This window comes from Spermophilus citellus (genome assembly GCF_964194105.1).
Source record: "Spermophilus citellus genome assembly, chromosome: 15".
Classification (NCBI taxonomy): domain Eukaryota; kingdom Metazoa; phylum Chordata; class Mammalia; order Rodentia; family Sciuridae; genus Spermophilus; species Spermophilus citellus.
The window spans coordinates 97,075,197-97,088,747 of record NC_138195.1 but is presented as its reverse complement, the minus strand read 5'-3'; the positions used below and the strand labels follow the sequence as shown (position 1 = coordinate 97,088,747).

The following is a 13,551-nucleotide window of genomic DNA, read 5'->3' as shown; positions in this document are numbered from 1 at the left end:
CGGGTAACCTCTAATAGGAGACCCTGATCTCCCCAACGGGAAATCTCTGGGGGCCGCCACATCACCACCCAGCTGCAGGTAACCCAGAACCTCCACCCAGTATGTACTAATAGAAAGCCCGTCCCTTTGGCCCTCCCTGATACAGAACGGGCGTTCGTTGGCCAGACCAGCAGCCCATTCGCCCGAGTCTAGTCTGGCCATTCGATCCGTGTACTCCTAGCCTCAGCTTCTTCCTCCCTTCCTCGGCCAGGGCCCACCAGGACAGCGTTCGCTGTAAGCCTTCAGCAGAGGCCGACGAGCGCAGGGCGCGGCTCGGACCATAGTCCCTGCCTGCGCCCGCTGACCCTCGTTGTCTGGCCGCCCGGGGCTCTTCCCCGAAAAGGACGCACTGAACGAGAGGACTTGATCTTCAAATCTGCATTCTTTCCGGCGATAAAATATGTTCTCGTATTTTTTTCCTGATTTCCCATTAAAACCTTTGCCTAACTAAACTCCCATCCAACGGGATTTATTTCGTCCCTGGGGAGATAAATCAGGGGACAAATTTACAGCCCAGGAAGCACCTGCCGCACTAATGGGCCCTTCATGGAGTGCGCGGCCGGCGGGGGCGCGCGCAGACGGCGGGGCGCTGGCCAATGGCCGGGCCGCCGGTGCCCGCAGCCAATCAGCGCGCGCGCCGCGCCCGGGCCCCGCGGTTATCAGTGCGTCCGTCCCGCGCGGCGCCGCTCGGACCGGCCCCGGAGCCGCCGCCGCCGCCCGAAACCTCATCTCTCCAGCCCGCGCCGGAGCCGCCCGCCCGCTCGGGCCGTCGGCGCCCGCCCGCGCCCCGCGCGCCCCGCTGCAGCCGGCGCCCGCCCGCGCCGCGCACAAACTTCTCCGGGCCAGCGGGCGCGGGCGGCGGCGACGGGGCCCGGATGGGCGCCCGGGCCGGTGGCGGCGGCGCCCATGGACGCTAACCGCCCGGGCGCGTTTGTGCTGAGCAGCGCGCCGCTGGCTGCGCTGCACAACATGGCCGAAATGAAGACGTCGCTGTTCCCGTACGCGCTGCAGAGCCCGGCAGGCTTCAAGGCGCCCGCACTGGGAGGCCTTGGCACGCAGTTGCCGCTGGGCACCCCGCACGGCATCAGCGACATCCTGGGGCGGCCAGTGGGCGCGGCGGGCGGCGGCCTCTTGGGCGGCCTGCCCCGCCTCAATGGGCTGGCCTCGTCGGCCGGCGTCTACTTTGGGCCCGCGGCCGCCGTGGCGCGCGGCTACCCCAAGCCTCTGGCTGAGTTACCCGGGCGCCCGCCTATTTTCTGGCCCGGCGTGGTGCAGGGCTCACCCTGGAGGGACCCGCGCCTGGCCGGCTCGGGTAAGTGGCCCGCGCGGGGCTCTGCGTGGGGCGGGCTGGGCGCGCGGACTGCTCTCACCCGCCCTCCTTCGCAGCCCAAGCCGGCGGGGTGCTGGACAAGGACGGTAAGAAGAAACACTCGAGGCCGACCTTCTCTGGCCAGCAGATCTTCGCGCTGGAGAAGACCTTCGAGCAGACTAAGTACCTGGCGGGCCCAGAGCGCGCGCGGCTCGCCTACTCCCTGGGCATGACCGAGAGCCAGGTGAAGGTGAGCGCGCAGGCCAGGGGCGGCCTCCCTGGGGTCTTGCTGCGCGGAGGCAGATCCCGGCGCCCGCGTCCTGCGAAGGGTCGGCGAGCGGCCGTCCGGCCTCGGCCAACCCCGAGAGGCGCCGCTGCACGGGTGCGCGGTGCTGGCCACGGGCGGACGGCGGGGTCGGGCCGGGTCCGCCGGGGAGGCCAGCGTTGTAGAGGACTCGGAATTTCGGAGGCCCCTCTGACGGACCTCTCCCGCCCCCAGGTGTGGTTTCAGAACCGCAGGACCAAGTGGCGCAAGCGGCACGCGGCGGAGATGGCGTCGGCCAAGAAGAAGCAGGACTCAGACGCAGAGAAGCTGAAGGTGGGCGGCTCGGACGCGGAGGACGATGACGAGTACAACCGGCCCCTGGACCCCAACTCGGACGATGAGAAGATCACGCGGCTGCTCAAGAAGCACAAACCCTCGAACTTGGCGCTGGTCAGCCCATGCGGCGGCGCGGGGGACGCCTTGTGAGGACGCGGCCGGGCGGAGGACCAGGAAGCCGGGCGCCCGGGGCCCCAGACGCCCGCCGCCCGCGCCGCAGCGTGTATATATATTTTTACAAAATAAGTTATAAAGCGGCCCGGCTCCGGCTCGGCGTGCGGGGCCCGGCGGCGTCCCTTGGCGTGGGCGCGGGGTTCGGGCGATCACTTTGTATAATCAATAAATTATTTAACACGTCCGGGTCGGAGCCGCGGCTCCCGAGGCTGCACCGCGTGTTTCTTCCGTACCGAGCGTGGCGCCTGCGGGCGGGCAGCAAGGGCCTCCGGGCTGCGTCCCGTCGGTCCTCCCCGCGAGGCGCGGGGCCTGGCACAGGCGGGCACGGTGGCGCGCGATCGCGCCGGAGGCGGCAGCTCTCGGGAGCGTGGAGACAGCGAGGACGGGCGGGGACTCGGCCGACGCGCAGGGAGGGCGGCCCGGCCCGCGCAACCTCGGGCAGCTGGCTGGAAGGAAGGAGCCGCCGCGGAGGCCCCAGTGGAGCCAGACGGAAGCGCGGTGCTCGGCAGGTATGGACCCCCGCGGCCCGGAACAGGCGGTCCCAGGGTTGCGTTGGCTCACGTGGATGAGGTTTGGGCCAACTGACCACACTTGGGTGTTCCCAAATAGCGAGTAAGCCGCGTGCCGTCTCCCCAGCTGGACCCAGCACTGGAACCGTTACTCCCCTTTTGCAGTTGCGGGGGGTGGGCTGGCCCTGTCCTTCCAGCAGCGGTCCTGCTTTCAGACCACGCTGGCTCTGCCTCATCCAAGGGTATTTTGAAATGATTATTTTTAAGTCTTTTAGCCAGAACGATAAATATTTTTAATATGTCTACCAAATCCACCTCGTTTGAAATCAGGTTTGCAGTTCTTCCCTGTGGCCCTTGGGCTCCCATTGTAATAGGTTTTTCATCTGCAGAAAGCACTATTTCATTCAAGCTAGGGCTGCAAAGAGAAATCTGAAATAACTCTGCCCGCAGGACAGCTCATAAATCTCCATGCAGAGCGACCCTGGGATGGCCTCCCAGGGCGGAGGGCAGGCTTCTCAGAGGGGCACAACTTGGAGGGACCTGGTGGAGCTCTTTCACAGGTCACAAGGAACAGCCCATGATCAGGGCTCCTGGTCAGAGCTGGACCCCATCAGTAAGGGCTGCATCCCAGGGGTTCCAACCCATGGGCACAGAGCCCTGGAGCCTACAACTGACCCTTTCCTAGGCCAGTTTTCTTACCACAAAACCCGTCCAGTGCTCTAAACAAGCTGCAGTTGTTACAAAAGCCCATCTGCTGGGTGCACACTCTCTAGATGCACCTCACTGGGCTCCCTGGGTCGCTGAGTTTTGACTACATGTAAGTGTAAATGGTCCCATTTTTATGTTAATGACAACATTTCTCTTGGAAGGTGTTTTCAGAAATGTTTAAGGGAAGCGTGAAGGTGTAGGTTCTGCCTTTTGCCACTTGACACACCAAGGTTAAATCAATTCTTTTTAGCCCCGTCCCTTGTCCTAAGGGAAGCCACGCTCTTTAAAAAGGGAAGCAGGGAAGCGGTGTCATTTCTGTGAGTTATCTGAGTACAAGGGAAGAGTGGAGTTTCTGGTTTTAAATTTTTAAGGAAAGCAAAGAATTCACATAACCCAGTTACGATGTTGAAGGATAAGTCTTTTTTTTACTACTGTAAAAAGCCCAAAAGATTATTTCCTATTCCTAACTAATGACCCTGTGAAAATATGTGAGACTGAAGTTCCAATGGGTTGAGCTTAACAACAGGGCACAAAAGAGGCTCCTCCTGCCACTTTGCATTTCAGAGGTGACGGACAGGGGAAGGAAGGAGGACAAAGCCAGGGAGAACTGTTTTCACCATGATCAATTTTATTGCTTAGGAACCGAGCAGTCACTTCCAAAGGCCTTCCGAGTGAGAGTCACCGCCGCTGAAGCGCACAGACAGAACTGCTGCGTGGTGCCACGATGGCGTGTTGGTGAGCAGCGACGGCAGCACTCACAGACCGGCCCTTAGCGTGGAGAGCCTGGGTCCGAGCAGAGACCAAATCACTCGCGGTTGTAGTGGTGGTGATTGTGCAGACACCCACGTCGACCTCACGCTGTGCCCAGTCCAGGAGCTGTAGTGTTCTGAAGTAGATAATATGCCGGCGCTGCGTCTCCACCCTGCAGTGGGCCCGGCTGTGCTCAGGCGGGGAGCAGAGGTGGCCACAGGGTGGGCACGCAGGCGCAGTGCGGCCCAGTGCTGCTTCTCTCCCGTGGTCTGTACAGCCCATGTTAGAAGCGATCTCTGTGGGAAGCGGACACGGCTATTTCTAATTCTCCCACGAGATTATGGTTTAATGTAGAATATTGGCACCATAAAACGGTAACAAAGGACAGACAAAACAGTTTACAAAATCCTTAGAAGGTACACACAGGGTAGCAATGAACTTCACATTCAGTTCTTAATGTCACAGAAAAGGCAGAGGAGTGACAAACTGCTGGCCCAGCGGGTGCAGAGGCCTTGCTGCTGGCACTGCTGGTCACCTGTCTGTGTCCACACCCACTCCACACTCCACACACCTCGGCCGCAGCTCTGCCCGCTGCTACGACGCACATTCATACTGAAGAGTGTATGTAGCATGAGTTTTGATAAGATTTATAAATTATTCTTAAAAAGTATATATTTATATGTATTTATATATATAAAAATGGGAAGCAGCTGCAGTGTGATTCGGACACCATGTATCATGGCAGTAGAGTCGGCCACGGAGCGGCCTGGGCCCGGGCAGGCACTGGAGGCCTCCTCCTGGCAGAGGGCACCGACACCGTGGGGTTCCTAGGCGGGAGAAGCTCCTCCACAGACAATCATTAAAAATGGAAGATTTTGAAATCTAAAATACAGAACCTCTTTGCTATTAGAGTTTTGGCAACAGGATGTGACTTATTATTTTTTTTAAAAAACCCAATGCTTCTACTTAATGTCACACAAACAGACACAACAGTGAGGTATGTGAGGCTTTCCCGGCGTGGTCCGGAGCTGAAGCGAAGTGTGGGCCAGCCGTTGAGCAGGTGCTGCCTGGGCGGGTTTCTGATGCTGCTGCAGGAGTATTTCATATACTGCTACAGGGAGGTCTCACGGAGGGTCCCCTCGCTGCGTGGGCACCTCTTCCCTGAATTGGAGTCAGTAATTTGTTAAAGGTACAAACACACCAGGAAAAGCTGCAGAAAAGGAGAACTGAGGGAAGGAGGCATATTTACCACACGTCACTGCACGACACAACACTTGTGCACACGTGCATGAGGTTTACCTGCCCCGGGCGCCATGCGGAAGGCCAGGAACACGGGCTGCAGCGGGAGAGGAGGGTGTCAGTGCACTCGCGCCGCCACCTCCCACAGAACCTCGAGTCTCGGGGCAGCTGGGATGTGTCCTGAGCAGGTGTGTGCTCTGAGCACAGGCCGAGAGCCAGCTGGCTTGGGCCTGCAGCCTGGGGCCAGTCACAGGGCCCCACACAGCCCCTTCGCATTCCAGACGGAAATCAGCATGAGCACTGGTTTACAGAACTGCTAAGTCAGCCTCAGGCCGGTGGGGAAGGAAAGTGTGTCCTGCCTCTGCCACGCTCTGTGGCCAAGGACCAGAGGACCCAACGTGCTCCTGAGTGTCCCTGAGGACTGCTGGGCTGCTCTGGGTTGGGGCACGAGTGGTCTGTGTGGACTGTGGCTATCCCTGAGTGCATGGGACCCACAGAACATGCACTTGCTGCTACTCTGCCTGGCGGGCCTGAGCCAGGTGTGAGGCCAGAAAATGTTGCAGGTCCTGGAGCAGCGGGAGAAGTGGCCTGGGCACACAGGAAGCTGCAGAACTAACTACTGCTTCTGGCAAGTGGAGAATGAAGTATCCTGTTTGACTGCAACTAGCCTCCTCTGCTTTCTCCCTACCTGGCCATCTCTCTCTCAGCATTTTATTAAGATTAAATAAAAACCCACCAACTCAGCCAGAAATAAGGAGATGAGAAACGCTGCCCACCCTCCAGTCCCCCAGCCTCCTGGCCCCTGGACCGCAGCACGGTGCACGTCACCTTATGGTCTCCCATGCAGACGTTGGGCCCGATGTGGTCATAGGTGACAACCTTCTCCTCGCTCTCAGACTGGAAGCAAACAGAGAGAGGGTGGTGTGGGTGACTCCACCAGCAGGTGAAAGGGGCTTCGGGTATCCTGGGGGCAGAGGGCGGGACACTGTTTACTCTGCCCATCTGCGGAGCTCTGCAGGGTGGGAGCGTAACTGGGAGGGAGTGAGCGGCCAACCAGGCGGGATGTCTGCTGACCTCACAGCACCTCAGCACCCTGACCAGCCCCTCCCACTGAGAAGAACCCTGCTCCTAAGACAGAGGTGGCATGGGGGTGTGGGGGCGTCAGGGCTCCCCCAGGCCTCCTCCTGGCCCACAGGTGGATGGGGCCTGGTTACCAGGGTGTCGGTGCTGCTCTGAAGGCCCTCCTGGGCCCTCTGCTTCCCTACCTTGCCTAGGACACCTGTTTCTGATGCTGCTGTCAGCCCACAACCCTGTTTACCGCAGACACCCAACTTCTCTCTGCCGCACAGAGCAGCGTGTGTGTGCTGGTGGACACTGTGGCACACCTCCTTCACCCAGCACCTGGGAGGCTGGCAGGTGCCCATGCTGCAGTGTGGATGGTAGCGGGTTTGTTGATGGCAATCAGTCAGCTCTGATGGGGCTGGAGTTTTACATCCACAACCGAAGCATCCAAGACTATAAAGTTGAAACTGAATTATCTTTAATGCAGTAAGAAGCTTAAGGTCAGATTTACTTTCCAGCATGGTCATCTGCCAGAAAGCATAAAAACACAACCTCCGCACCGCATGCACCAGCACTGCCCATCTTTCACGAGCCTGAGCCGCTGCCGCGGAAGTGGGGACACATTCATCAAACACAGCGTGGTGATTTGCAAAGGCAGCACAAGATTGTGGATTTTCAACTGCGTGATCTTTGGACAGATAAACAAATTACAGCGGGCGCAGGCAGACGTGGGCACACCTCACTGGCGTTCAGCTCCGCGGCTCCCAGGCAGCGCGCGGCTTCAGGGCTCGGGAAGCAGAACAGAACATGATGACGAGGAACCAGAGCATGGCGTGATGGATGGCACCAGAGGCTGCTCACGGCACCATCTGCTCAGCTGTGATGCCTGCCGCCCACGGGCAGCCTGGGCGGGGGAGGCAGTGGGACTTCAGCCTCCAGACAGGGCCTCCTGGGCACCATGGGCCTCGGTGGAGGCCAGAAGCAGAGCCCAGCTGCCCACAGTGACTTTAAAGTGTGGAGTCTGGGTCTGGAGACCAGAGGAAATGTGGGCAGCTGACAAACAGGACAGACACTGGCTTTCTGGTGCTGTCTAGGCTCTGGCCTGGCTGAGCAGGGTCCTGCCATCTTGGGCTACACCCAGGTCTTGCCACAGAAGGCAGCTCTCCTGGCTCTGGGTGTCTTCCTGGTGGGGGTCAATGGCCACCCTCCCCACCTCAGTCCTCTCAGCACTTTGTTCTGGCCAGCTTAAGCTACTGTGTCCTCTGCTGTATGCCCAGTGCTTGCAGAGTCACCTCCACGGGGCTGACGACCACCCCAGCCAGAGGGGCCAGGGTGTGTCCAGAGCAGGCCTTCCCCCAGCTCACCCTGGGTCTGGAGGCTCCTAGCCAGAACCCGGGTGGCCTCTCTTCAGCCCAGATAAGGGGCGTCACAGTGGTGCACATTCTGACCCCAGGCTAGAAGGCAGGGCTGCCTGCCACCGCTGCCCCGGGGCAGACCTCTGCCCTGCCCACGTCCCCAGCAGACCCCCCGACTCTGGCTGTGGGAGCAGGGCCCTCGCAGGGCAGAGACTGAGTGCGGCTGTGCCTTAGGGGTGGGGCAGGAAAAGCGAGGTGCAGGACGGAGGCCGGGGACAGTGCCCCAGGGAAAAGGCCAGCCAGCCAGGCCTCAGCGGGAGGCCAGGGGGGCAGCAAGTTGGGAAGGCCACCTCCAGGGCACACAGAGAAGCTGGGTGTGCTGGCTGGCGAGGGGCATGGATGCGGCAGCTCAGGGCAACTCAGGTTAATGGGGGGCTGCTGAGAGGGGGTCCCCGCTGCTCTGGGCCCAGGCAGGGGGCAGAGCACACAAAGCCTCAGACCCACAGCCTCCTGCCCTGCGCACCCACTGCTGCCCTCGCCAGTCTTCACTGATGGGTGACATCACTCACATGCTGGCTCTTTTAAAAACACTCGGGTGTCGGGAGGTGGGAAAACCCTGGAAATTGCATGTAGCCTAGCCGTTCCCTGACACGGAACCCTACGGCCTCCCAGAATGGCACCCACCCTTCTCTGGCTGCTGGCGCCCTGGGTGGACCTGCTCTGACCACACCTTATGCTGACAGACACACCTCTGGGCTCGTGGCCTACCTGCTCATCCATGGCCGAGCCCTGAGTGCCAGCGTGCAGAAGCTGGGACTTCCAGACCCTGCCCACCACCCTACCTTGCATGTCCCACTGAGACAGTGGCTCTCACTGGGGCCTGAGCACTAGCTGGAAGAACCGCAGAGCTTCAGCTCAGCTGCCCAGGGAAAGGTCAGGACACTACCTAGGTTGTTCCCAGGTTGAGCAGCTCACCGCACTTGCCCTGAAGCCCAGGCCTGCTCTGTGCCTCCCAGTGGCCGATCCAGGCAGCTCCCACTTACTCTGAGCACCAGCTCCTTGGCTGACAGGGACATGAGGATGCGGTCACACCATGCGGGGCACCGGGTGTTCATGTACTGCTCACCCTGCCTGGAGTCCTCGCTGTACGGGTAGCTGGGGAGACACGGAGGAAAAGGGTCATCAGCACCCCAGCTCCAGGCAGCCTCCACACTCCAAAGGGAAGCTGGCTACTCAGGGAAAGAATGTATGAACAGAAGTTTCTAGAATATAAAGGCAGACTCACAGCTTAAGTTCGTGCATCAAACGGTCCTCTGCACGAGGTCTGCAGACAGCTCAGGGCAACCCAGCTGCACGCTTGCTTCCTCCACCTGCTCCAGTGCCTGCAGTGCCCACCTGAGGGTCCAGGTGCTGAGGCTGCAACCCTGGGGCCACCACACTGTGGTGGGCATGGCTGTCCCTGGTTTGGTGCCCTCTCTGTCCCTGTCCGTTCCCTCTAAGAACCTGGGAAGGGGCTCAGACCACCACTGCAAGTGCCCGACCTGCAGGTGACAGTCCCTTTGGACTTGCTGACCATGAGCTGAGCATCACCACCCTGCATCATCCAGGGGGCGGGTGTCTGTGCCTCAGGCACCTGGCATCTGTCCCCAGAATAGCTTGCCCAGAGAATCCCCACATGTGCTACACTTGAGGGGCAGCCCTTGGCTCTGTGTCCACCTCCGGCGCTGCCAGTTCTCTGCCATCCACCTCCCTGCCTGTCTGGGTATTCTGACAGGGACTGTCCCGTGGTAACAGCTGCTTCGCGTGGCTGGCTGGGAGAACACCTCTGAGTTCCGCTGTGCACCCCTCTCGCCCAGTCAGGGTCCTCAGGACTCTACAGGCCGTCTTTCCAAAAGCCTGCTGTCACTGTGCTTGCTCAAGTTGATCTCAAAATGCCACACAGCATTTGCCGAGAATGGCATGTGCTCCATGAGCTTTTTCCTATTACTTTACTGGCAGAGAAGAGTGCAATCGATTCTGCAGGCAGAGGCTGCCCTGGGCGCTGCCAGGTGTTGATTCTGTGGGCCTCTAGGGCGGCTCACACACAGGCGGGCCCGGCTCCCACTGCCTTGGGGAGGCCCAGGGACCTAACATTACCCCTGCGCCTCACCCATCCAGTAGCACACCCTGGTGGAACACGCCTTCTTTTGGCTCTCCAGGGGAATCCTGCAGATGATCCCGGGAACTGTAGCCTGTGACCCCAGCCTCTCACAGGAAGTCAGCACTTGGCCTAACCAGATCAGAGCCTGTTTTTGGCTAAAAACAAAATCCACAAACACCCACTTGTAACACCACTGTATTTTTAAGAGTGCAGGACACTAGACATCACTGCGTGTTTTCCAGGGAGCATGCGCAGCTGATGGCCTGTCTAAAGCTGATGGTCACCTTGCTCCAGTGTGCGTCTCCCCACCATGGGCTGTGAAGGAAGGGTGCCCCTCCAGGGCTGCAGCCCACCCCACCCGCTCTGTTGCAGCCACCCAGGAATGGCACCAGGGTTTGTGTGGGCCCTGGGGTCAAGGGCAGCACGGCCCCTGGGCTGCAGAATCAGGCGGTACAAGTCTGCCCCACGCAGGCAGGAGACCAGGGGAAGGAAGGGCGTGGGGCTGGGCCAGCTGGGCAGGAGGCTGCAATGTGAGCTCCGCCTTCCTCTGGCTGTGCTGGGGAGGGAGCCCCATAAGGACCAGGCAGCAGGCCCTTCCACGCACCAGGAGGTCCTCCTGGCTCAAGCGCAGACGGAAATCTCCATGAAAACACGGCCTCACCCACTGCCTGCCCCTCAGCTGCCCAGTGGGAGCTGGCTGGCTTCTCTGCATGGAGTGAGTGTCAGCTCTCCCTGTCAAGAGTGAGGTCTCAGCGGGCAGTGGCTGTGTCTGTCCCAGTTGCTGTTCCCAGCTCTCTCTGGACAAGATCTAGCGTGCAGCTACTGCACTGCCCGGCAGGGTCTGACCAAGCCTAGCCTCAACCATGTCCCTGGCAGGAGCTGGCTTAGGACACAGAACTGAGACCCTGTGCTTTCAGAGACTGTCACTGTGTGCATAGGAGCAGCAGAAAGCCTGCCCTTGAGCACCTGTGGCCTGGGTGCCCTGGAGCCTGCACCACAACACGCCCCAGGGCCCGAGTCCAGGGTAAACATGAGTTCTGGGTCTGAAGCATGGCAGGTGCCTTTTAAATGAGGCTGTTCCTCAAGAACACCATGGTGCATGGGAGCTTGTGCTGACCCCTGAAACCAGAGCTGGCAGAAGGCAAGGGCCACCCCTTTGGGCCACGGGGAAAGGAACTGAGGGTGGCTGATGGACACACTGGGTTCCGTGCTGGTCACAGAACAGCCAGGAATGGCAGCACCAATTCCCTGTGCAGCCCAACCCAGCTGCACCAGGACCCTGGTGCCCCTTGTGCTCTGGTTCCTTTGGATCTCAGGACAGATCCTGGCTGCCAAGGGAGAGGCCCAGGTTGAAGGGCTGTCCTGGCCCTCACTGTGGGGTGCATCCTGATGCCCAAAGAGCGAACATGGAGGTCCTGGTCCCAGGTGGGCCTGGGAGGCCAGTGTGGACACCAGGGTCTCAGGTCCTGCTCCACTCACACTGCAAAGCTGACACCTGGGCGGGACGAGCAAGGCCTGTCTGCTGAGGGGCTGTCGCAGGTGGTGCTATGCCCCCAGACTTATCTGGATGCAAACCTGCACCGCGGGAGGCAGGACACACTGCCCTATCTTGGCCCCATATAGCTCCGGGAATGACCGTCATAATTAATTGCAGTGGTGATAAAATTAACAATCGCCCACCTGTGCTCCCGCCACCCGGCCTCCTTCCTCCTTGCCCCTCGTGCTCCCGCAGGATGTGGGCAGCAGCTCTTATGCCGGCAGGTTGTTTGCTTGTGGCTGGGCTGGATAGTGTTGCCATGGCTCTGTGGCCACAACGCCCGGAAGAGCACAGGCATGCGTGCTGAGCACAGGGCCTCGGGGCTCCCTGCGCCTGAACCACAGTCCGCAGGTGGCTGTGAGGCTGCTGACCCTGGGAAGGCACCCTTTCCTCTAGCTCTCACCTGGTGAACACCTAGACACAGCTACCTCAGGAGTACCAAGCAGGGGACAATTGAGCTCATTACAGGGAGAACAAGGCCTGGAGTCACAGTGACAGGGTGGTGCAGTCTCCTACTGCACAGTCGCCAGCTGCCATGGAGACGCCTGGACAGAGCCTGAGACGGAGGGCAGAGACTGAGCAGCAAGACTGGAGGCAACGCTAAACCAGGGGGAGGAGCCACAGACAGCGGAGGCTACACACACACACACACACACACACACACACACACACACACACGGGCTCGCTCCCTCCGGGAGGCCAGGCTGTGGACAGGGCCTTCCACACACCACTCACACTCTCAGCCTGCATCCAGCCAGGGCTCCACCAGCCGGAGGACGTCCCTGCTTCTGGCCTGGATGGTGGCAGGAAGGCTCACCTTGCTGCCATGACCCCAGCAGAGACCTGCAGGCAGTGGGGCACCACATCCTGGCCCTTGCAGCCCTTAATAAAGGTAGGTGCTCCAGGGAGGCCACCTCTGCTGGCCATCCAGGGTCTCAGCCTGTGTCACTCACGGCCTCGTCTTTTTCAAACACCAGAGCCTGGTCCTATTCTGTGGTCTGTTCATTGAAGACACTCCCTCCTCACATCTGGGCGCTGACCTCCCCCCACCTGACGTGCTCTGGGAAGTTGACCGGGAGGCGCAGGTGCACATTTCCCATTTCCTCTGTGAACGGCCTGCTCAAGTGTGGAATTGTGAGACAAGCTGTGCTTGTGCAAGGGGTGTCCAATGCACGCTAGCCCTGGGCTCCGGCTGCTGAGAAGGGCACACGGGGCTGCTGGGCCCCGTCTGTGCGGCTGACGCGGCGCTGTCCTGCTGCGAGGGCCTCTGCTTCAGCGCCCAGCACACGTGCACTGGGTGCTTTCCGCTTGCTTCATTTGGGGCTGTTCTTGGCGTTTGGCATGTGGGTCTCTGGGGATCTCGGGGACCTTCCAGGGCTCAGAAGGCCAAGAGGTTAGCAAGCCTCACAGCACGGCCAAGACAACTGGCTGCTTCCCAGTGTGGCTACTGCACAGAGAGGCCTAGGCCACAATGCAGAGTGCTGGGCTGAGCGGGGTGGCCAGCAGGCCCACGAGCACCCAGAGCCAGCTGGACCAAGGCCTGCTCTCCCTGAGCTCCCACCTCTGCAGCTGCTCCTGCAGACTGGCAGACGAGTGGGGCTCCTCAGATGGGCGACTGGCAGCCATCCTCTTGAGAAGGGACAAGATGAGGTGAGCCTGCCTCTCAGAAGCACTGACAGCATTTGCTGCCAATGACAAAACTCAAGTTTTTGAGAAAAATCTAGAACTTCGGAAAATGTATCTGCCCATGAGTTGGATAGCATCCCGTCCTGAAGACTCTTCTGATGAGACTCGGTGTCCCTCCTGAAGAAGGTGCCCTGGGCTCTGCCAGGGAGCCATGTGGACATCCATCACCTGCCCGCTGGGCTAGCACTTACTTCCACAGGACCCTCGCATGGGCAGAGGCTCCCCTCAACAGAGCCATGGCACCTGGGTGGCTTGGGCGCAGTAAGGTTCTAGGCAATCCGTTTCTCAGAGAGCAGAGAACAGCCACAGCTTGGGAGGGTTAGGACGCTCCTTTCTGTTCCAGCTCTGTGCCATGGGAAGCCAGCTCTGCCCCGCTGGTCGCCTTCCAGTCAGACTACAGACTGAATTTGAACTACCACCACCCTTCTCATCTTCTCCTTTT

The 13,551-nt window shown here is 60.1% G+C and overlaps 2 protein-coding genes across 6 annotated transcripts in view; one reads left to right on the top strand and one right to left on the bottom strand.

Moving 5' to 3' along the window:
• Positions 1 to 901: 901 nt before the first annotated feature.
• On the top strand, positions 902 to 2,746 carry NKX6-2 (NK6 homeobox 2). Its single transcript, XM_081268275.1, has 3 exons — positions 902 to 1,351; positions 1,426 to 1,598; positions 1,848 to 2,746. The coding sequence occupies exons 1-3, from the start codon at positions 946 to 948 to the stop codon at positions 2,097 to 2,099; spliced, it is 831 nt and encodes a 276-aa protein (XP_081124401.1). The 5' UTR covers positions 902 to 945; the 3' UTR covers positions 2,100 to 2,746.
• A 1,199-nt stretch (positions 2,747 to 3,945) lies between these two features.
• INPP5A (inositol polyphosphate-5-phosphatase A) overlaps positions 3,946 to 13,551 on the bottom strand; it is a 175,029-nt gene continuing 165,423 nt past the window's right edge. For 3 of the 5 annotated variants that reach the window (XM_081266977.1, XM_081266975.1, XM_081266978.1), the window contains 4 exons: positions 8,790 to 8,901; positions 6,158 to 6,226; positions 5,390 to 5,426; positions 3,946 to 5,251 (listed from right to left, as the gene is read on the bottom strand). In XM_081266977.1, the coding sequence (XP_081123103.1) occupies positions 5,202 to 5,251; positions 5,390 to 5,426; positions 6,158 to 6,226; positions 8,790 to 8,901 (268 nt within the window). In that variant the 3' untranslated portion in view covers positions 3,946 to 5,201. Of the gene's footprint in view, positions 5,252 to 5,339; positions 5,427 to 6,157; positions 6,227 to 8,789; positions 8,902 to 13,551 lie in introns of those variants that run through there. The other 2 variants (XM_081266976.1, XR_014018879.1) reach the window with 2 other exon arrangements.

Bases quoted from the DNA above. Each gene is read 5' to 3' on its own strand.
- NKX6-2 (XM_081268275.1), top strand. From the start codon at position 946: ATGGACGCTAACCGCCCGGGCGCGTTTGTGCTGAGCAGCGCGCCGCTG. The intron at 1,352-1,425 runs GTAAGTGGCCCG...CCTCCTTCGCAG, and splicing joins CCCGCGCCTGGCCGGCTCGG to CCCAAGCCGGCGGGGTGCTG. The intron at 1,599-1,847 runs GTGAGCGCGCAG...TCCCGCCCCCAG, and splicing joins TGACCGAGAGCCAGGTGAAG to GTGTGGTTTCAGAACCGCAG.